This window comes from Triticum aestivum, chromosome 7A, assembly GCF_018294505.1.
Source record: "Triticum aestivum cultivar Chinese Spring chromosome 7A, IWGSC CS RefSeq v2.1, whole genome shotgun sequence".
Classification (NCBI taxonomy): Eukaryota; Viridiplantae; Streptophyta; class Magnoliopsida; order Poales; family Poaceae; genus Triticum; species Triticum aestivum.
Window position 1 is genome coordinate 505763233 of NC_057812.1, and position 21475 is coordinate 505784707.

At 43.0% G+C, this 21475-nt stretch overlaps 2 protein-coding genes across 5 annotated transcripts; both read right to left on the reverse strand.

Annotated features, from left to right (window-relative positions):
- Positions 1-622: 622 nt before the first annotated feature.
- LOC123147856 (uncharacterized) lies at positions 623-1779 on the reverse strand. The gene is made up of 2 exons (XM_044567174.1): positions 1446-1779; positions 623-930 (listed from the first exon to the last, which is right to left on the reverse strand). Exons 1-2 carry the CDS (start codon positions 1663-1665, stop codon positions 776-778), a joined length of 375 nt encoding a protein of 124 aa, XP_044423109.1. The 5' UTR covers positions 1666-1779; the 3' UTR covers positions 623-775.
- Positions 1780-4457: 2678 nt separating this feature from the next.
- On the reverse strand, positions 4458-6574 carry LOC123147855 (N-(5'-phosphoribosyl)anthranilate isomerase 1, chloroplastic). Of its 4 annotated transcripts, none has more exons than XM_044567170.1 (5): positions 6372-6574; positions 6143-6205; positions 5641-5990; positions 5386-5546; positions 4458-4918 (listed from the first exon to the last, which is right to left on the reverse strand). In XM_044567170.1, exons 2-5 carry the CDS (start codon positions 6198-6200, stop codon positions 4693-4695), a joined length of 795 nt encoding a protein of 264 aa, XP_044423105.1. In that variant the 5' UTR covers positions 6201-6205; positions 6372-6574; the 3' UTR covers positions 4458-4692. The 4 variants fall into 4 exon arrangements, with proteins under 4 accessions (XP_044423105.1, XP_044423107.1, XP_044423108.1 ...); XM_044567172.1 differs by having other exon boundaries at positions 6143-6202; positions 6372-6557; XM_044567173.1 differs by having other exon boundaries at positions 6404-6549.
- Between the last annotated feature and the right edge of the window lie 14901 nt (positions 6575-21475).

The window sequence follows — 21475 nt, forward strand, 5'->3', positions numbered from 1 at the left end:
TTCACTGTTTTCACATAGCCTCTAGTACTACTGCTCGGTCCCATTTGTCCCAATGGCATGACATATTGGCATGCGACAAGCGGAAAGTGTTCTGCAGAGGTGTCATGCCACCGATGACTCCCATGCTCCCGTTTTTTTGACTGAATCCCATGCTCCTGTTATCATCCAACCTATCATGCAAACTGGGATTGTTGCTGCAGACAGTTAATACTGCAGTGCAAATATGTAGCTGAAAACAATGCTTGAGATGACAGCCCGGGAGATACTTTATGACAAACTTTAGTGCCATAATCGTGCCCTTTAGCGTGAGTAAGCACTATGCGACCAAAGAATGCCTAGCCTAAATCATGGTAGGCATTCGCTAGGCAGTGGCAAAATGCATAATTAATGCCCCTAGCGCATTTTTTTCCTTGCTAACTAAATACCTAGATAACATTCAAATTTCAAATAAACAAAGAGTGTAAGGTATTATAAACAATGTAGAGGAAGTATGTACATATAGAATATTCAGTTTCAGATAATGTAAGAAAGCTAAAGAAGAAGAAATCATGTTGGCAGATGCTGCCACTCAGACACTATTCATGTGGGAAAAAAAGTAGAATCACAAGAGCACAATGGAGAATGGACAGATAACGTATTTAGTCATCGTATGAAGAGTGAGGGAGCAGCGGTACAACCAACATCAAATGGATCCTCAGCGGGCCACTATTCATGTGGGAAAAAAAGTAGAACCACAAGAGCACAACGGAGAATGGACAGATAACGATCCAGATATTTAGTCATCGTATGAAGAGTGAGGAGCAGCAGTACAACCAACATCAAATGGATCCTCTGATCCACAACAATGCCAGTACTGGAGCACTTTGCCTGCACCCGGCGTATCCATGGTCCCACCAGAATGGACACTTTCAAATTTTCTCTTTGTTTCCCCTGGAGTGGCAGAAATGAACCATTTAGTTCTATGTAGGTCTCGAGGACAAAACAATTCAATCAGTATGCCTGTCCAACCGAAATGGTAAAAGCGAGCTCCTGACGACTTCGCCGATAACCACAATCCACAAGTCATAAAGTTTTCTAAGCAAAATGCTAGTATCTCAAGACCATAGAAGGCCAGCTAAAGCTACAAGAATCGAACAAAACAAGATCGGCATCCCATCTTAACCCTTATGCAAGCAGTTCTAACAAAAACTCTAAAGTTGTAGTACTATTAAAGCTGCGACAAGTAATATGGATCGGAGGGAGTAGATAAATTTGAGAACTCCTCGCGGAAGATGTCACATTTAGTCCGGATCATATGGACGGCTACTGATCACTCGCGAATCATGGTTTGGAACTCACTGGACAGTACAATTCATTTACAAAGACAGGGCTATTTGGTAGATGAATCCTCACCAGCTACTGTGTCTGAAGATAAGCAGGTAGCCATGGGAGAGACGATTTCTCACCTCCAAAGTGGGCCGTGTGGTAGCGGCATGACGAAGGGTGATTCGCAGCCGGGTCGTACTGCTTCTTGCAATTCTTGCAGGTGCGGAGCACGGGGCCGCCCACGCCTCCTACGGCGACCGACACCGACGGCCGGAAGTGACGGCGGGGGTTGATCTGGGAGGCGGGGAAGGGCCGGCTGGGTGCACGAAGAAGCGGCACACGCGCGGGTGGTGCGGCCATGGGCGGCGCCGGCGCGGCCACCCAACTGTCTGCGGGGTGGGCTGTGGGGAGGGGACGGTGAAGGCGGAGATAGAGGAGAGACCTGGACGACAGTGAAGGCCTGGACGCCGACTGAATTTGTTTTTCTGTTTTATACAATGTGTTACTACAAAGTAGTACTCCCCTCCGTTCCAAAATACTTGTAGCTTCAGTTCAAAATTTATGGAGTGCTCATTTTTGATATTTTTGAGACAAAGTACTCTTCCGTTCATAAATACAAAACGTTTTAGACATTTCAATATAAATTACATAACCATCGCAAAAAAATAAAATATTTTGGTCAAAAAAATATAAATTACATAAGGACTAAAATAAGTGAACAAACACACTAAAATATGTCTATGCATATTTGATTCACAAAAAAGTAGAGTCTTATATTTGTGAACGAAGGGAATAAATAACAGGCAATGTTGATGACAAAATTGTTTTCCCAGTGTGGTCGCCCTGATCGGGGGCACTAAAGCCAACCTTGTTTTCAACCCTTAACCCCTCTGCACCACAAAATGAAAGGAGGAGGTCTTGATGGCCCGAGGTTGAAACAAATAGGTTAGGGCATCTCACTATCTTTGTTACCAAAGTGTCATAAAACGTTTGCAAATGTCTGTATAGACGTCGTTCAGACTTTTTTTGCAATCCAATGCGACGCTGCATACAGATGAGTTTCATGCACCCGAGTTCCTGCAAACCGGCCACAAACTAGGGAAAGGTTTTGGGAGAGTCCAGACCTTCGCCAAGGACTCCGACAACCCGGACCACTCAAAGTCCCTCTCCCGGACTAATCATCCACGCTAGATCTTTTTTCGCGTTAAACATAACTAGTAAATATGCACGTGCAACACACGTCTATTTGGACTAATAAGTGTGCACGTGCAACACGCGTCTATTTGGATTAACACATTATACTATACTTAATACAAGACAATTTATTCATAAATTTGAAATTTCCCAATAAAGTACACAATCTCTTATTCCCAACTCATACAAATAATTTGAAATATCGTTTCTCCTTAATCAACATGTCTCCTGTATTAAAAGACCACCCACTTTTCCCAATGTATAAAACTCAAAATTATTTAGAAGATTCATCATAATTCTCCATATGCACACATTTATGCAAGTATAATCACACATGAAAATGTCACTTAGGACAAGCTAAGGAACCGTTTCAGTGCCAACAAACTCCAGTCAAGAATTATTATTACAATTGAGTGTCAACCACACAATATCGGGAAGAGACCTCTATGGTTTGTTGAAAAGAGGAAGCCATTGTCACATAGAGAAGTGTAGAGATGTCTTGACTGCATAGAATCAGTTGTGAAACAAGACAAAAAAATGCTAGTTGGACCATCCGATTCTACTATTACACCACAAGTGTTGTAATGTCTGGAAGCAAGAAAAGTGACTTACTTTATTATGTAAATAGAACATGTAAACCAAATAAAAATTTCATTGATAAATTACGTAATTATACTTGTTAATCACTGGACAAAAGCATTAATATGACAACTTGGAACAGTTACTTGAGTACTACATATTTCTTTAAGGGCTCAAAATTCTAAAATTTTGACAATATAAAAAATATCCTCTGAGTTTGTAGTAATAATGATACGTAGGCTACCACTTGTAAGAATAACCGTGGCAAAAAAGGGCCAACAAATGCCGGTTTAGAAAGAAAAAACTGCAGATATGCTTCCAATTTTAGCAACTCTAGTGGATAAAACATACCTTACCTCCCATGTCAGGAAAATAGTCAAATGAAAAAATGTACTTCTTATAAGTAGTAGAGATGAAGTCATAAAGATCATGATTCAAGATATTCAGAGAAACATGGTTGGTCTCTCTGTATGATGCAAAGTCGTTGCAGTCAGTAGAAGAGTGACCTGCCCTCCAGGCAGAAGACGAAGGCGGCGACGGCATGTGTGCGTGTTCAGAGGAAGCCGCAGCTCCTCTTCGCATGTCTCCCATTGTGGCTCGCGTGGGTGGTGGGCTGGTGACGACAGGTGACTTGCGATCGCGATTCCCTGATAGGAGACGATAGGATGCGCTCGCGATTAGTTTCCTAATAATTAGATGTGTTCGTGATTAGTTATCTAATAGGATGCGTCCGTGATTAGTTTCCTAATAATTAGATGTGTTCATGATTAATTTTCTAATAGGATGCGCTCGTGATTATTTTCCTAATAATAGGATGCACCCGTGATTAGTTTCCTAATAATAGGATGCGTTCGTGATTAGTTTCCTAATAATTAGATGCGTCTGCTGATTAGTTTCTTAATAGGATGTGTCTGTGATTATAGTTTCCTAATTGACCAGGCGTGAACTTCATATTTTCCTCCACGGTGGAGTACGGTCAGTCAATGTAAATTGCTAAGTGCACACAGAGAACAGATAGGTTAAGGCTAGCCGTTAGATTGAGTTTAGTGGGACTAATCATGCGATGGTAATGTATCCGTGTACGTTTTGTGGGGTGCACTTAAAGAAGATTATGTTTGCTCTTTTATAAGTAGTATAGATGCCCAAACTTTAACATGCCCATCTTAACAATGAAAGATCTGAGATACCCCTTGGATGATCATCGTGCCCTCTGCTGCTGCTCACAAGGCCACAACCGCCCCACTCTACCTCTACTATAAGTGGCAAGGAGACACTATGAACCCATCCCCTCAACGTTCCGTTCCGTCCAGTCAGCCCCTCAGGTGGTGCCTGTGATCAGGCGATAATGTTGCTGCAGTCAGGAAGAACGCATGGCGACGAACATGAGAAGACTTGCATTTACACTTGCACCATCTTACCATCTTAACTGGTAAAATGGCAGAACAGGTCAAATGGTACAATCAGACAAGCATAGTTAGAACTCAGCTTCAAAGTTATTTATTGCTGGTTCAAAAAAATGTTGTTTATTGCTATCATTCAGGACAACTTATTTGCAGATGTCCACAAACTGAAGCAAGAAGCTATAAGCCTGGGGAAGTCTAAATAGAGACCTCATCAGGAACTTAAGGATTGTACGCTTCTCATGAAGGATGATATTCTCTCCGGGTCCTTGCTTATACCGTCAGGAGAGCATATTCCACTGCTAACATCCACACCATTTGGTTTTAGAGCGGAAGCGGCTTGACAAACATTGTCCGCATGAAGGCCTCCTGCTAGCAGCCAGCCGTTCTTGCTTTTCACCGACGGCATTTGGAAATTCTCCCAGTTGAATCCTTTGCCGCTGCAAGCAAATACGGATCAAATTAATCAGACCGATATGTTCCACATCAGTACATGCTTATAGTTCCAGGCGATGAAAATTTACATAGCAGTAACTATTCATTCCAAAAGTATGAAGGAAAAATATATTTTTTGAGAGTATATCCAACACACGCATTAGTACATTTTGCAGAGGCATGAGGGCCTTACTTGTCACGGGACGGGTCACACGCTTTGCCATTGAAAGTTTGAAACACAACTGTGAATTATGTTTAAAGATGTCACAAAATGCCTATCCTTTAAACCAAATCCCTGCTACTCAAACTACTAAAGCACAAAAGACATCATTGTAAAAGAAAATATTGATATTCTTTGGCGAGTAACTGCTAAGTTAGATAAGAGCTTCACTAGTCTCCGCTGTTAACTAGTACAACAACAAACATCAAGGATATTAGAGAGTACGACAACCGAATGAGCAACATTATGTACCTTCCACCCTCTGCACTATCCACCAAAAACCAGTCAATGCCATATTCTTCATTGGGAGGAGAATTGATAAGTTTTCCATCCGTGTCAGCATTAAGAACATATACAATTCGATTGTTCTTGGCAAGAGCAGGAACTAGTGCTCGAGAACTATCTCCATGAAGCTGTGTAAAAGCAACTGATCAGTAAAGACTAGCAAAACAAGCCACTGTCGTTCTACCAAGTAGTAGAGATTAGCAGCAACCAGGGAGAATGTACCTGAATAAGTTGAAGGTCGCATGAATCGGATACTCTTAAGATGGTCTCTTCGTCATCATCGACAAACACACCAACAGCTTCAGCCCCATATGACTTTGCTACTCTGGATATTTCCTTCGCTTCCGACAGTTGGACAGACCGTTTGGACTTAGGCCAAAGAATCATCCCAATAAGTTTAGCTCCAGCCTCTGCAGCGACTTCTGCATCTCTGGCAGATGTGATGCCACACATTTTGACTACGGGCTCGTTTCTCTCCGCACCCTCTGCACTGGATGCCAATGAAATGGAAGCACTAGCTCGCTTGCTGGACGAATGTTGCATTTTAACCAGTGGCAACCCTGGGCGCCGCCCTAAACAATAAAATGAATGAGAGAATTGAGCGCGGCTGATAATCCTAGTGGCGCAGTTGGCAGTTCCAATTTCTAATGCTACGGCCAAACAAGTGCCTAAACAAGGCAGGATGAACGACTAAATGAACAGCGAAGGGCCAGAAAAGGCTCACATTTGTTTGCAGGTGCAGCGACCCGCAGCGGCTGCTTGGTTGAGAACGCCGTCGCCATCGCTGCTGCGCAGCACAATCAAAGGAACATGAAAGGTTTCGAGTCAGACAAACGGCGTACAGCAGCGGGCAGAACGCCGCGGCAGAGGCATTCTGACGAACAGGTCGCGTGCGCCCTGGATGGCTGGATGGCTGGAGGTTTCTTGCAGAAACAGGGGGCGGACGAGCGAACCTGGGGAGGGGCGAGCAGGAACGCGCGGGCACCTGGTTGGGCGAGCTGCAACGGCGATGCGAGCAGCTCCGGTCTGCGGTCTCTCCACGGCGTGGACGGGCGACGAGACGGGGGGTAGAAGACGAGGGAGGATGGAACGGAGCGGCCCCGTCCAGCCGCCGCCACATCTGTCTAGAGAGCCTCGCTCACCTACCGCTCACGTGGTTGAAATCGTCCAACGATCAAAATACATTTGCGTACTTAGATATAAACTTAGATATAAAAATATTAATATATACAATAATAAATTAATGACATTAGATTTATTATCGAATGTATTTTCTCATTATATAGATTTGTTATGGTAAATGTTTATATTATCTTTTATAAACTAGATCAAACTTGATGAAGTTTGACTTCAGCCAAATCTAATATGCGAAGTAAATAAAAGAAAGAGAGTACAATCTACTACAATCACGTAGCAGAACTTGTTTCTGTTGCAGAAACATGTACAGCAGCCGTGACAATAAATTTGTCTTCACAAACACGTAGAGTTATTCTGTGTGGGCAGCCTATTTCTTTTCTTTCTTCTTTTTGAAATTGGGCTAGTTATCCTGTTTGGGCAGCCTATTACTTTTCTTTCCTCTTTTTGAAATTGGGCTAAGCTATTTCTAGCCATCATTTCCAGTACAGTAATAAAACCAGTGAGTAGCTATTTGTAAGTTGCCTAAAAACGAATTTGTGTTAAATCAATTTTGGGCGAAGCGTCAAGACCGAGATGAAGGCGCCGAGGCGAGCACCAGCAAGGCACGGGAACGTCGGCAAAGCCAAAGCGCGAGCGACCCAGAGCCGAAGACGACAGCAGGTGGCCAACATTGAGCAGCGATGGGACGAAGGGGAATCGGGCTGAAGAAAGAAAACGCATCAGCATTTAGATTTTATAAACCGGCTCACAAAAGGGATTTACCCTGAAAACAAACAGCATTGACCGATGTCTGCTCGTGTTCTCTCTTCTCATTCCCTTTCTTCAACATCACCCACAAAAAACATCACCAAGAAACTTGTTGCCTTTCGGTTCAGACTCGTTTCACCCAGTTTGTACAAACAATTAAACATCACAGCAAGGTAGTGTCACGCCTGCAGATGCTGCTAATGCACCTGCAGTGGACTAACCAAGTGCAGTTCAGTTATCTGAACCTGCAACCCACTGTTGGGCTCGGTCGAGTGCGTGTGCGGGTTTGTGATTGGGCTGCGGCCTTGTAAGGGTGGCCCAGTGAGGCAGCTACATATGTACGGCTCACAAGACGAAAGAGGCAGCGAGTGTTGATCGAGTCTTCCTTTCCCCTTCTCCAAGCCTCTCATCTACTCTGTTCTCCCCTTCCTCATCTCCAATTCTAGATCGGGATCCGCCTGGGCATTACAGTGGTACTCAGAGCCTCCACAAATCCACCAGAATTTTTTCTCCGATTGGCCGCCGCTGCTCGCTAATCCTCCAGATCGAGCGGTAACATCCACCGAGCTCGGTGCGAGCCGCCCCGGCGAGCTTGCTCAAAATCCTACTCGGGGTTCGCCTCGATTCGGAGCGCGATCACGGCGCCGTCCAAACCCTCCGCCCAGACACGCCGCGTGCTGGACGCGATGACGAAGACGACGGACAAGCTTCAGACCTTGCTCGAGTCCGTCATCCGCCGCCTCAACGCCAACCTGAAGACAGCGGACGAGCGTCACCAAGCCCAGGTCGCCTACAACGACCAGGTCTCCAACGAGCTCAAGCATCTGGCCAAGCAGATAGATCTGACGCAAGCGGATGTGGACGAGGCCCGCAAGTCCCCTCCGCCGCTCGACCCAGGCACATCCGCGATGGGAACGACGCCGGCCTCTGGATCCTCCAGCCAAGCGCCGCCCCTCCACCACCAACGACTCACCCACCGCCACCTCCACTGCTCTACACAGAGGGCGCCGTGCAGCTTCCGTTTGCCCGCCTCGTCAACCATGGTCCCCCGCTCCTGCTCCAGCACTCGCCAACCGCTTACGAGCAACATCGCAGGAACGACCACTACACCAAGCCGCCCAAGCATGATTTTCCCCGTTTCGACGGCGATGCGCCACGCATCTGGCTCGAGCGGTGCACCTCCTACTTTGAGCTCTACCGAGTGCCACAGCACAATTGGGTCACAACAGCAGGGTTGTACATGGATGGAATCGCAGCGATGTGGCTACAAGCATATCGACAGACACACCCTGCTATGTCATGGGCAGCATTCAGAACCGCTGTCGAAGTAGAATTTGGCCCTGAAGAGTTTGAGGCGCAGATGCATCATCTCGTTCAACTGTGTCAGACTGGCAGTGTTCAGGAGTACCGTCAGCAGTTCGGAACCTCAGTGTATCATCTGCTTTCCTTGGATCCAACACTGAGCACCCAATTCTTCATATCTCAGTTTCTGTTGGAGACTGAAGGATGAACTGCGGTTGGGCGTCAGGTTACAAGCCCCAACCGGCATTACTCGAGTTGTTGTGTTTGCACGCATTCAAGAGGAAGAGCTGGAAAAACAAAGAGCACCACGCAGCTGCATCGTTCCTGTGGGGCGACCACCTCCAGCAGCACCTGCAATGGCTACTCAGGCTCGCGCAGCCGCTCAACCTCGTCCAGGAGGCGACGAGTACGCTCGAGAACGGCAACTCAAAGAATTTAGAAGAGCCAACGATCTCTGTTTCCGCTGTGGAGACAAGTATTCATGCGAGCATCAGTGCAAGCGCACCGGTCAAATACTGATGATCGAAGTAGGGGATTTTGGAGAGATTCTATCGGACGACACAGTGCATGCTCTGCAACTCTTGGACCCGCCTATCGCCCACAAGCCTGAATGTTGTGCAATTTCGCAACATGCAGTTTCAGGAGAAGAAGCCCCATCTACCACTCGCCCGCGCGCACAAGTGGGAGATCAGTACATGCTGTTGTTAGTGGATTCGGACAGCTCACACAGTTTCATCAGTGACTCCTTTGTGCAATGCGTGTCAGCAAAAACAGAGGCCTTACCACCAGTGTCAGTTCAAGTGGCAAATGGGCAACGGCTACACTGCAACAAGATCGTTCGGCAACTGGGATGGTAGGTACTTGGACACATGTTTCACACAGATTTCAGAGTACTGCCACTGGGAGCATACGATGGAGTCCTCGGCATGGATTGGTTGGCCTCACACAGTCCCATGAACTGCCATTGGCAATTGAAGACGATCACGTTCCAAACTGAAGGGAAGACAGTACACCTTCAGGGCGTCAGAACCTCAGATCTTCCACCAATCACAGAATTGGATGTATATGAACTTCATCGCATGGAAGTGGCCAACGACATCTGGACTGCAGCCCTGGTTACAGTTGAGTGGGTAGATAAAGCAGTCCCGGAACCAATTCCACCAAATATTCAGAAAGTGTTGTCCGAATACAAGGATGTGTTCGCCGAACCCTCCATGTTACCGCCTGGTCGACAGTATGACCATGGTATTCACCTTGAACCAAGCATTGTTCCTATCAATACCAAGCCATATCGCTACTCACCTGCTCAGAAGGACGAGATTGAGAAGTAGGTGCATGCTAAAAACTGGCGTCATTGCGCATAGCATAAGCCCCTACACTGCACTGGTTCTGTTGGTAAAGAAAAAAGATGGTAGCTGGAGATTTTGTGTTGATTTCAGACGACTGAATACTGCAACTGTCAGAAACAAATTTCCTCTACCGGTCGTGGACGAGCTACTGGACGAACTGGCCGGTGCCACCTATTTCTCCAAGATCAATCTACGTGTTGGATATCATTAGATCTGTATGCGCGAGGAGGATGAAGATAAGACCGCTTTCAAAACTCACCACGGGCACTACCACTTCAGAGTGATGCCATTTGGTCTGTGCAACGCCCCTGCAACTTTTCAGTGCCTCATGAACACTGTCTTCGGGCGATACGTTCATAAGTTTATCATCATATTTCTCGATGATATTCTTGTCTTCGGCACTGACTTGCAGGAACATGAGGAGCACCTACGGCTCACGCTGCAACTGCTCCGCGAACACCAGCTTTTCGCCAAGGAATCCAAGTGCTCGTTCGCGCAAACCAGCATCGAGTATTTGGGGCACGTGATCTCCAAGGACGGGGTCGCGACTGATGACCCACAAGTATAGGGGATCTATCGTAGTCCTTTCGATAAGTAAGAGTGTCGAACCCAACGAGGAGCAGAAGGAAATGATAAGCAGTTTTCAGCAAGGTATTCTCTGCAAGCACTGAAATTATAGGTAACAGATAGTTTTGTGATAGGATAATTTGTAACGAGCAACAAGTAACAAAAGTAAATAAAGTGCAGCAAGGTGGCCCAATCCTTTTTGTAGCAAAGGACAAGCCTGGACAAACTCTTATATAGAGAAAAGCGCTCCCAAGGACACATGGGAATTATCGTCAAGCTAGTTTTCATCACGTTCATATGATTTGCGTTCGGTACTTTGATAATTTGATATGTGGGTGGACCGGTGCTTGGGTGCTGTCCTTACTTGGACAAGCATCCCACTTATGATTAACCTCTATTGCAAGCATCCGCAACTACAACAAAAGTATTAAGGTAAACCTAACCATAGCATGAAACATAAGGATCCAAATCAGCCCCTTACGAAGCAACGCATAAACTAGGGTTTAAGCTTCTGTCACTCTACCAACCCATCATCTACTTATTACTTCCCAATGCCTTCCTCTAGGCCCAAATGATGGTGAAGTGTCATGTAGTCGACGTTCACATAACACCACTAGAGGATAGACAACATACATCTCATCAAAATATCAAACGAATACCAAATTCACATGACTACTAATAGCAAGACTTCTCCCATGTCCTCAAGAAAAAATGTAACTACTCACAAAGCATATTAATGTTCATAATCAGAGGGGTATTAATATGCATATAGGATCTGAACATATGATCTTCCACCAAATAAACCAACTAGTATCAACTACAAGGAGTAATCAACACCGCTAGCAACCTACAGGTACCAATCCCAGACTATGAGACAAGAATTGGATACAAGAGATGAACTAGGGTTTGAGAGGAGATGGTGCTAGTGAAGATGTTGATGGAGATTGCCCTCTCCCGATGAGAGGAGCGTTGGTGATGATGATGGCGATGATTTCCCCCTCCCGGAGGAAAGTGTCCCTAGCAGAACAGCTCTGTCGGAGCCCTAGATTGGTTCCGCCAAGGCTCCGCCTCATGGCGGCAGAGTCTCGTCCCGAAAGCTTGCTTATGATTTTTCTTCGGACGAAAGACTTCATATAGCAGAAGATGGCCACCGGAGGACCAACAGGGGGCCCACGAGGCAGGGGGCGCGCCTAGGGGGTAGGGCGCACCCCCCACCCTCGTGGACAGGTGGTGGCCCCCCTGACGTATTTCTTCCGCTCAGTATTTTTTATTATTTCCAAAAATAACTTTCGTGGAGTTTCAGGACTTTTGGAGTTGTGCAGAATAGGTCTCTAATATTTGCTCCTTTTCCAGCCCAGAATTCCAGGTGCCGCGATTCTCCCTCCTTATGTAAACCTTGTAAAATAAGAGAGAATAGGCATAAGTATTATGACATAGTGTGTAATAACAGCCCATAATGCGATAAATATCGATATAAAGCATGATGCAAAATGGACGTTACAACTCCCCCAAACTTAGACCTCGCTTGTCCTCAAGCGAAAGCCGATAACGATAAATATGTCCACATGTTTAGAGGTAGAGGTGTCGATAAAATAAAATACGGACATGAGGGCATCATGATTATTCTCATAACAGCAACATATATGAATATTTTCATATGATTTCTTATGCTCAAGTAATAATCTATTCACAATGCAAAGTATGAATCAGAAATTTTATTGAGAACTAACAAACTATATTCTCAGTCATTGAAGCAATTGCAATTTATCATAACATCAGAAAGAGTCTATGTCAGAGCTTTCTAGCAAGTCCACATACTCAACTATCATTTAGTCTTTCATAATTGCTAACACTCATGCAATATTTGTGGTTATGGAGTTTTAATCAGACATAGAGAAAGATAGGGGCTTATAGTTTCGCCTCCCAACCTTTTACCTCAAGGGTAATGTCAACAATAATAGCTCATGCTAACTTACATCCAATTAGATATATCTATCAGGATCTTTCCAACACACTGTGCTTGCCAAAGGATACAATGTAAAAAGGAAAGGTGAAGATCACCATGACTCTTGCATAAGGTAGAAGATAATAATAAAAGATAGGCCCTTCGCAGAGGGAAGCAGAGGTTGCCATGCACTTTCAAGGTTGGATGCACAAAATCTTAATGCGAAAGAACGTCACTTTATATTGCCACTTGTGATATGAACCTTTATTATGCAGTCCATCGCTTTTATTTCTTCCACATCACAAGATCGTATAAAGCTTATTTCCTCCACACCAATCAATCATACATATTTAGAGAGCAATTTTTATTGCTTGCACCGATGACAACTTACTTGAAGGATCTTACTCAATCCATAGGTAGATATGGTGGAGTCTCATGGCAAAACTGGTTTAAGGGTTTTTGGAAGCACAAGTAGTATCTCTACTTGGTGCAAAGAATTTGGCTAGCATGAGGGGGAAAGGCAAGCTCAACATGTTGGATGATCCATAACAATATACTTTATCTCAGATATAAGAAAACATAACCCATTACATTGTCTTCCTTGTCCAACATCAACTCTTTGGCATGTCATATTTTAATGAGTGCTCCCAATCATAAAATATGTCCAAGATATTATATTTATATGTGAAACCTCTCCTTCTTTATTACTTCCTATTAATTGCAACGATGACCAAAGCTATGTTTGTCAACTCTCAACAACTTTTAATCATCATACTATTTCTATGTGAAGTCATTACTCTCCACGAATCAATATGATCTCTTTTATTTCTTTTTATTCTTTTCTCTTTTCTTTTATTCACTCAAGATCATGGCAAAATAATCAAGCCCTTGACTCAACACTAATCTTTATTATATAGCTCACGGACTCGATTACATAGAGGGATCATAAAGCAAAACTCAAAACTAGATCATGCCATAAACTTTTATTCTACTAGATCAAGATACTACTAATAGGATCGAACTAAGAAAAACGGTAAAGATAGAGATGTGATGGTGATACGATACCGGGGCATCTCCCCCAAGCTTGGCAGTTGCCAAGGGGAGTGCCCATACCCATGTGATTATGTCTCCTTTGCTGGTGAAGAAGGTGGAGGTGATGGTTTAGTTGATAGCGTAGGCTTCTCCCTTAATTTGCGCTTGAGGACAGAATTTTGATCCCTCAAGTCATCAATCTCCTGCTCCAGGATTAATATCTTTTTGCATAGTTCCTGCTTGTTTTCCTACAAGAGACAAAAAGGGATAAACTCGATCTTAAGTTTCTTCGCCCTATCAGGGAGGCTTGACTTTTTGAACTCCACATGCATGTCTCCAGGTTGAGGTAATGGGACTTCATCTTCATCTGAGCTCGTCTCCTCCTCTCTCTTGGGTTCATAGTCCTCTTCTTCCTCCGTAGTCCAACCACAATGCTCCACATCTCCATAGACCTTAGGATCTGCAAGGTAATCATCCACATAGCATTCTCCTTCCGAATCCTGGGACGACATGTTGCTCTAATCTGCAGCAGGACAGCTCAAAACAAGAACAGAGGATAATTGTGTGATACAGGAGTCAAAACCTTCAGGAGATCATATAATGAATTTCTACCGACTAAAATATGTAACGTGCAAGAAAACGGAGTTCGGAGAGCACACGAGGTGCCCACGAGGTAGGGGGCGCGCCCAGTAGGGTAGGGCGCGCCCTCCACCCTCGTGGAGGCCTCGTGTCCTTCCCGGACTGCTTCTTATTTTTCTATTTTTCTAAATATTCCAAAATGGAGAAATATTGCCATAAAAACTGTTTTGGAGTCAGTTTACTTACCGTACCACATACCTATTCCTTTTCGGAGTCTGAAACATTCCGGAAAGTGCCCCTTATGTATTCCTCCGGGGTTATGGTTTCAATAACATTGGTTTCAACATTTATGGGTTTACCTGAGATATAATGTTTGATTCTTTGACCGTTCACCACCTTTGGATTTGTGCCTTCGAAATTGTTGATTTTTATGGCACCGGAACAATAGACCTCCTCGATAATGTAAGGGCCTTCCCATTTAGAGAGAAGTTTTCCTGCAAAAATCTTAAACGAGAGTTGTAGTAATACATAATCACCTACATTAAACTCACGCTTTTGTATTCTTTTGTCATGCCATCTTTTAACTTTTTCTTTAAACAACTTGGCATTTTCATAGGCTTGGGTTCTCCATTCATCAAGTGAGCTAATATCAAATAACCTCTTCTCACAGGCAAGTTTGAAATCATAATTGAGCTCTTTAATAGCCCAATATGCCTTATGTTCTAGTTCTAGAGGTAAGTGACATGCTTTTCCATAAACCATTTTATACGGAGACATACCCATAGGATTTTTGTATGCAGTTTTATAGGCCCATAATGCATCATCAAGTTTCTTGGACCAGTTCTTTCTAGATCTATTAACAGTCTTTTACAAAATTAATTTGAGCTCTCTATAACTAAATTCTACTTGACCACTAGACTGCGGGTGATACGGAGATGCAATTGTATGATTAACATCATATTTAGCGAGCATTTTTCAGAAAGCACCATGAATAAAATGTGAACCACCATCAGTCATTAAATATCTAGGGACTCCAAACCTCGGAAAAATAACTTCTTTAAGCATTTTAATAGAAGTGTTATGATCAGCACTACTAGTTGGAATAGCTTCTACCCACTTAGTAACGTAATCAACAGCAACTAAAATATGTGTGTAACCATTAGAGGCAGGAAAAGGTCCCATATAATCAAAGCCCCAAACATCAAATTGTTCAATAACAAGTGAATAGTTCATAGGCATTTCTTGACGTCTACTAATATTACCAATTCTTTGACATTCATCACAAGATAAGACAAACTTACGGGCATCCTTGAAGAGAGTAGGCCAATAAAAACCGGATTGCAATACCTTATGTGCAGTTCTATCTCCAGCGTGGTGTCTGATACGTCTCCAACATATCTATAATTTTTGATTGCTCCATGCTATATTATCTACTGTTTTAGGCATTATTTGGCTTTATTATCCACTTTTATATTACTTTCAGGACTAACCTATTAACCGGAGGCCCAGCCCAGATTTGCTGTTTTATGCCTATTTCAGTGTTTTGAAGAAAAGGAATATCAGACGGAGTCGAAACGGAACGAAATCAACTGGAGAAGTTAATTTTGGAAGGAAACACACCTGATGGACTTGGACCTCACGTCAAGGAAGGAACGAGGTGCTCATGAGGGTGGGGGCGCCCCCCCTAGGGTGCGCCCCCCTGTCTTGTGGGGCCCTCGTGGCTCCCCTGACGTACCTCCTGCACCCATATATACTTACGCGACCTAAAACTTCCAGAACACAATATCGATCGGGAGTTCCGCCGCTAGAAGCCTCCGTAGCCACCAAAAACCAATTGGGACCCCGTTCCGGCACCCTGCCGGAGGGGGAAATCCTTCTCCGGTGGCCATCTTCATCATCCCGGTGCTCTCCATGACAAGGAGGAAGTAGTTCTCCCTCGGGGCTGAGGGTATGTACCAGTAGCTATGTGTTTGATCTCTCTCTCTCTCGTGTTCTTGAGGTGATACGATCTTGATGTATCGCGAGCTTTGCTATTATATTTGGATCCTATGATGTTTCTTCCCCCATCTACTCTCTTGTAATGAATTGAGTTTACCCTTTGAAGTTATCTTATCGGATTGAGTCTTTAAAGATTTGAGAACACTTGATGTATGTCTTGCCGTGGATATCTGTGGTGACAATGGGATATCACGTGATTCACTTGATGTATGTTTTGGTGACCAACTTGCGGGTTCCGCCCATGAACCTATGCATAGGGGTTGGCACACGTTTTCGTCGTGATTCTCCGGTAGGAACTTTGGGGCACTCTTTGAGGTCCTTTGTGTTGGTTGAATAGATGAATCTGAGATTGTGTGATGCATATCGTATAATCATGCCCACGGATACTTGAGGTGACATTGGAGTATCTAGGTGACATTAGGGTTTTGGTTGATTTGTATCTTAAGGTGTTATTCTAGTACGAACTCTAGGGTTGTTTGTGACACTTATAGGAATAGCCCAATGGATTGATTGGAAAGAATAACTTTGAGGTGGTTTCGTACCCTACCATAATTTCTTCGTTCGTTCTCCGCTGTTAGTGACTTTGGAGTGACTCTTTGTTGCATGTTGAGGGATAGTTATGTGATCCAATTATGCTATTATTGTTGAGAGGACTTACACTAGTGAAAGTATGAACCCTAGGCCTTGTTTCCTAGCATTGCAATACCGTTTACGCTCACTTTTATCATTCGTTACCTTGCTGTTTTTATATTTTCAGATTACAAAAACTATTATCTACCATCCATATACCACTTGTATCACCATCGCTTTGCCGAACTAGTGCACCTATACAATTTACCATTGTATTGGGTGTGTTGGGGACACAAGAGACTCTTTGTTATTTGGTTGCAGGGTTGCTTGAGAGAGACCATCTTCATCCTACGCCTCCTACGGATTGATAAACCTTAGGTCATCCACTTGAGGGAAATTTGCTACTGTCCTACAAACCTCTGCACTTGGAGGCCCAACAACATCTACAAGAAGAAGGTTGTGTAGTAGACATCAAGCTCTTTGCTGGCGCTGTTGCCGGGGAGGTTAGCGCTTGAAGGTATATCTTTAGATCTTGCAATCGAGTCTTTTAGTTTCTTGTTTTATCACTAGTTTAGTTTATAAAAGAAAACTATAAAAAATGGAATTGAGTTTGTCTCATACGCTTCACCTTTTTAATATCTTTCGTGAGTATGATGGAAAGGATAATTGTGCTCAAGTGCTAGAAGAAGAAATCTCTGAAATGTTTGGCACTAAATATTTGAATGATGAGCATGATTGCAATGTTGTTAGTACGAATTCTTTGAATATCCATGATGCTAATGATGATTGCACTAGTTATGATGAAAATGCCTCCTATAAACATGTCAATTTTTGTGGAGTAGACTGGGTTTGTAAGTACACACCAAATAGGGAAGATAGATATTGCAAGAGGCATAAGTACTTAGAAACCAAATTGTTGCAAGAAGAGCTAGATGAATGTGCTGAAAAAATCAATATTTTTCATGCCCCTTGTGAACTTTGCAATGAACATGGTCATTTAAAGCTCCAATGCTATTTGTTTCATGATCAAGTCGTGTCCAAACATTGTGATAATTTGATTACCCTTGAGCATCATAAAGAGCTTAGCCTTCTTTTGGGTTATGAAGAAATGAAACGTATAACTGAGGGTATTCCAAAGTTTAATCTTGATAAAGTTCTTCATTCTGATCTAGAGAAGATTTATATGTTTTGTGCGGTGAATTGCATTGAAAATCCTTATATTGCCAATTACATAAAGAAAACAAAACAAATAGAAGATGAAGAGAATACTAATGAAAGGGAAGAGACTTCCCAATACCCTCCTATTATTTCTTATGATGAATCAAGTAACGAGAAGGAGCCTCCTATTCAACCAATCTCATTAATAAGGAGCTCCAAAAAGAGGTTTGAACCCACACATGATGTGGTGAAGAAGAAGAAAAGAAAAAAGGACGAGAGGTAAAAAGATATCTCTCCCAAATAAAGTTGCTCCTATTATTGTTGTGCCTCATGAAAATAAAGATGATACACTTTATGATGATCTCGTTATGCCTATTGCTTGTTGTGATGATTATGATTGGGAAGATAATGATACTTCTTATGATCTTGAAAATCTTTTTGGTACTTGCTTGGAAGAATATGATAATAATGTTTGCTATACTATTAGTGCTATCCATACTATTAATGATGAGAGTGATTATGCTTATGATACGAAAAGGCCCAAGCTCGGGGAAGCTATGCTTGATGAGGATGACACATTTGAGAATATATTTGCTGCAATTAATGTTTGTCCCAAGCTTGGGGATGCTATGTCTAATAATGATGATATTTTTAGTCTCCCAAGTTTTGATATGCAAGTTTATAATAATGATAGCATGCCCCCTACTTATGATGATTATTGTGATGATACTTATGCAATAAAAAGTAGTGATTATATTTATAAAACTTGTCATGATTATGATTACCCCTTCTCTGAATATTACTCTTTTAATGTGGAAACAATTTATAGTATCCAAGTTTCCTATGATACTCCCACTATTCCGAATGAGAAGAATTTTGTCTATGTGGAGAGTAGTAAATTTTCTATGCTTGTAGATCATGAAAAGAATGATTTAGGTGCTGGTTATATTGTTGAATTCATTCATGATGCTACTAAAAATTATTATGAGGGAGGAATATATGCTTGTAGGAATTGCAATAATATCAAGTTTCCTCTCTATGTGCTTAAAATTTTGAAGTTATGCTTGTTTTACCTTCCTATGCAAGTTGATCCTTGTTCCCACAAGTTGTTTGCTCACAAAATCCCTATGCATAGGAAGTATGTTATAATTAAATGTGCTAGTAATATTCTTAATAATGCTCTATTTATGTTTCAATTCTTATCCTTTATGTGAGCATCATTGAAATCATCATGCCTAGCTAGGGGCGTTAAACGATAGCGCTTGTTGGGAGGCAACCCAATTTTATTTTTGTTCCTTGCTTCTTGTTCCTGTTTAATAATAAATAATACATCCATCCTCTGTTTAGATGGGGTTCTATGCTTTTAATTAGTGTTTGTGCCAAGTAGAACCTTTGGGAAGACTTGGGGGAAGTCTTGTTGATCATGCTGTCAAAAACAGAAACTTTAGCGCTCACGAGAATTGCTGCCATTTTTATTTGGAGAGTGCTATTTAGTTAATTATTTTTTCAGATGATTATTAGATAAATTCCTCAGGTCCAGCAATTTATTTGAGAATTTTATGAGTTACAGAAGTATGCGTTTGATCCAGATTACTATAGACTGTTCTGTTTTTGACAGATTCTGTTTTTCATGTGTTGTTTACTTATTTTGATGAATCTATGGCTAGTAAAATAGTTTATAAACCATAGATAAGTTGGAATACAGTAGGTTTAACACCAATATAAATAAAGAATGAGTTCATTACAGTACCTTGAAGTGGTTATTTATTTTCTTATACTAACGGAGCTTACAAGTTTTCTGTTAAGTTTTGTGTTGTGAAGTTTTCAAGTTTTGGGTAAGGATTCGATGGACTATGGAATAAGGAGTGGCAAGAGCCTAAGCTTGAGGATGCCCAAGGCACCCCAAGGCAATATTCAAGGACAACCAAGAGCCTAAGTGTCAGTGTCAAAACCGGCGGATCTCGGGTAGGGGGTCCCGAACTGTGTGTCTAGGATCGATGGTAACAGGAGGCAAGGAACACGATGTTTTACCCAGGTTAGGGCCCTCTTGATGGAGGTAAAACCCTACGCCCTGCTTGATTAATATTGATGATATGGGTAGTACAAGAGTAGATCTACCACGAGATCAAGGAGGCTAAACCCTAAAAGCTAGCCTATGGTATGATTGTTGTATGATGAAGTTGTCTATCTGATCTATCGACTAGCCTGGCCCTGGTTTATATAATGCACCAGAGGCCTAGGTTAACAAGAGTCCTAGCCGAATACGCCGGTGGGGAGAAGTCCTTGTCTTGATCGCCAAGTCTTGTGGAATCTTCCTTGTATGCGGCAGTTGTCCGAACTGGCCCATGAGTATACGACCACGGGGGTCCTCGGCCCAATCTATCAGATCGGGAGATGACGTGGTGAGTACCCCCTAGTCCAGGACACCGTCAGTAGCCCCCTGAACCAGCTTCAAGTTAGGGATGCTCCTCGATTCTTCCGAACTGTTCTTCATCTTCGGTTGACGGTCTTGAAAACTGGTTCAACAAATCTTCTCATCTTCGATCTTGAGGATCGCCGAAATGCATTCGGCGAGTTTACGCGTCGGGTATCCGAGGAGCCCCTTTAAGTTTCTGGCCTTTATCAATGCCTTGTTATTTTTATGCCACACCTCGGGTTTGAAATTGTTCCCGGGTAGCAGCGTCCTCTTGCGTCCGAGCTCCAAAGCCGGACTGCATTCGAGGTATCTTTTGTAGCCGAGCACCAACGCCGGACCGCTTCCCAGCTCTAACGTCGGAATGTATCCGAGCTCCAACGCCGGACTATGTATCCGAGCTCCAACGCCAGACTATATCCGAGCTCCAACGCCGGACAGTGTCCCAGCTCCAACGCCGGACTATATCCGAGGGGTCATATCACCTTGGTTAAAAAAAGTTGAAGGAGTTTAGCCAAGCTTAATGCCGGAAATGCCCTCTATGGAGCCAGCTGAAGGAAATATGCCCTAGAGGCAATAATAAAGTTATTATTTATTTCCTTATAATCATGATAAATGTTTATCATTCATGCTAGAATTGTATTAACTGGAAACATAATACATGTGTGAATACATAGACAAACAAAGTGTCACTAGTATGCCTCTACTTGACTAGCTCGTTAATCAAAGATGGTTATGTTTCCTAACCATGGACAAAGAGTTGTTATTTGATTAATGAGGTCACATCATTAGTTGAATGATCTGATTGACATGACCCATTCCATTAGCTTAGCACCTGATCGTTTAGTATGTTGCTATTGCTTTCTTCATGACTTATACATGTTCCTATGACTATGAGATTATGCAACTCCCGTTTGCCGGAGGAACACTTTGGGTGCTACCAAACGTCACAACGTAACTGGGTGATTATAAAGGAGCATTACAGGTGTCTCCAAAGGTAGATGTTGGGTTGGCGTATTTCGAGATTAGGATTTGTCACTCCGATTGTCGGAGAGGTATCTCTGGGCCCTCTCGGTAATGCACATCACATAAGCCTTGCAAGCACTGCAACTAATATGTTAGTTGTGAGATGATGTATTACGGAACGAGTAAAGAGACTTGCCAGTAACGAGATTGAACTAGGTATTGGATACCGACGATCGAATCTCGGGCAAGTAACATACCGATGACAAAGGGAACAACGTATGTTGTTATGCGGTC

Bases quoted from the DNA above. Each gene is read 5' to 3' on its own strand.
- LOC123147856 (XM_044567174.1), bottom strand. From the start codon at position 1,665: ATGGCCGCACCACCCGCGCGTGTGCCGCTTCTTCGTGCACCCAGCCGG. The intron at 931-1,445 runs GTGAGAAATCGT...CTGCCACTCCAG, and splicing joins CCACACGGCCCACTTTGGAG to GGGAAACAAAGAGAAAATTT.
- LOC123147855 (XM_044567170.1), bottom strand. From the start codon at position 6,200: ATGGCGACGGCGTTCTCAACCAAGCAGCCGCTGCGGGTCGCTGCACCT. The intron at 5,991-6,142 runs GTGAGCCTTTTC...TTTATTGTTTAG, and splicing joins CGCTGCACCTGCAAACAAAT to GGCGGCGCCCAGGGTTGCCA. The intron at 5,547-5,640 runs GTACATTCTCCC...GCTTTTACACAG, and splicing joins GCGACCTTCAACTTATTCAG to CTTCATGGAGATAGTTCTCG.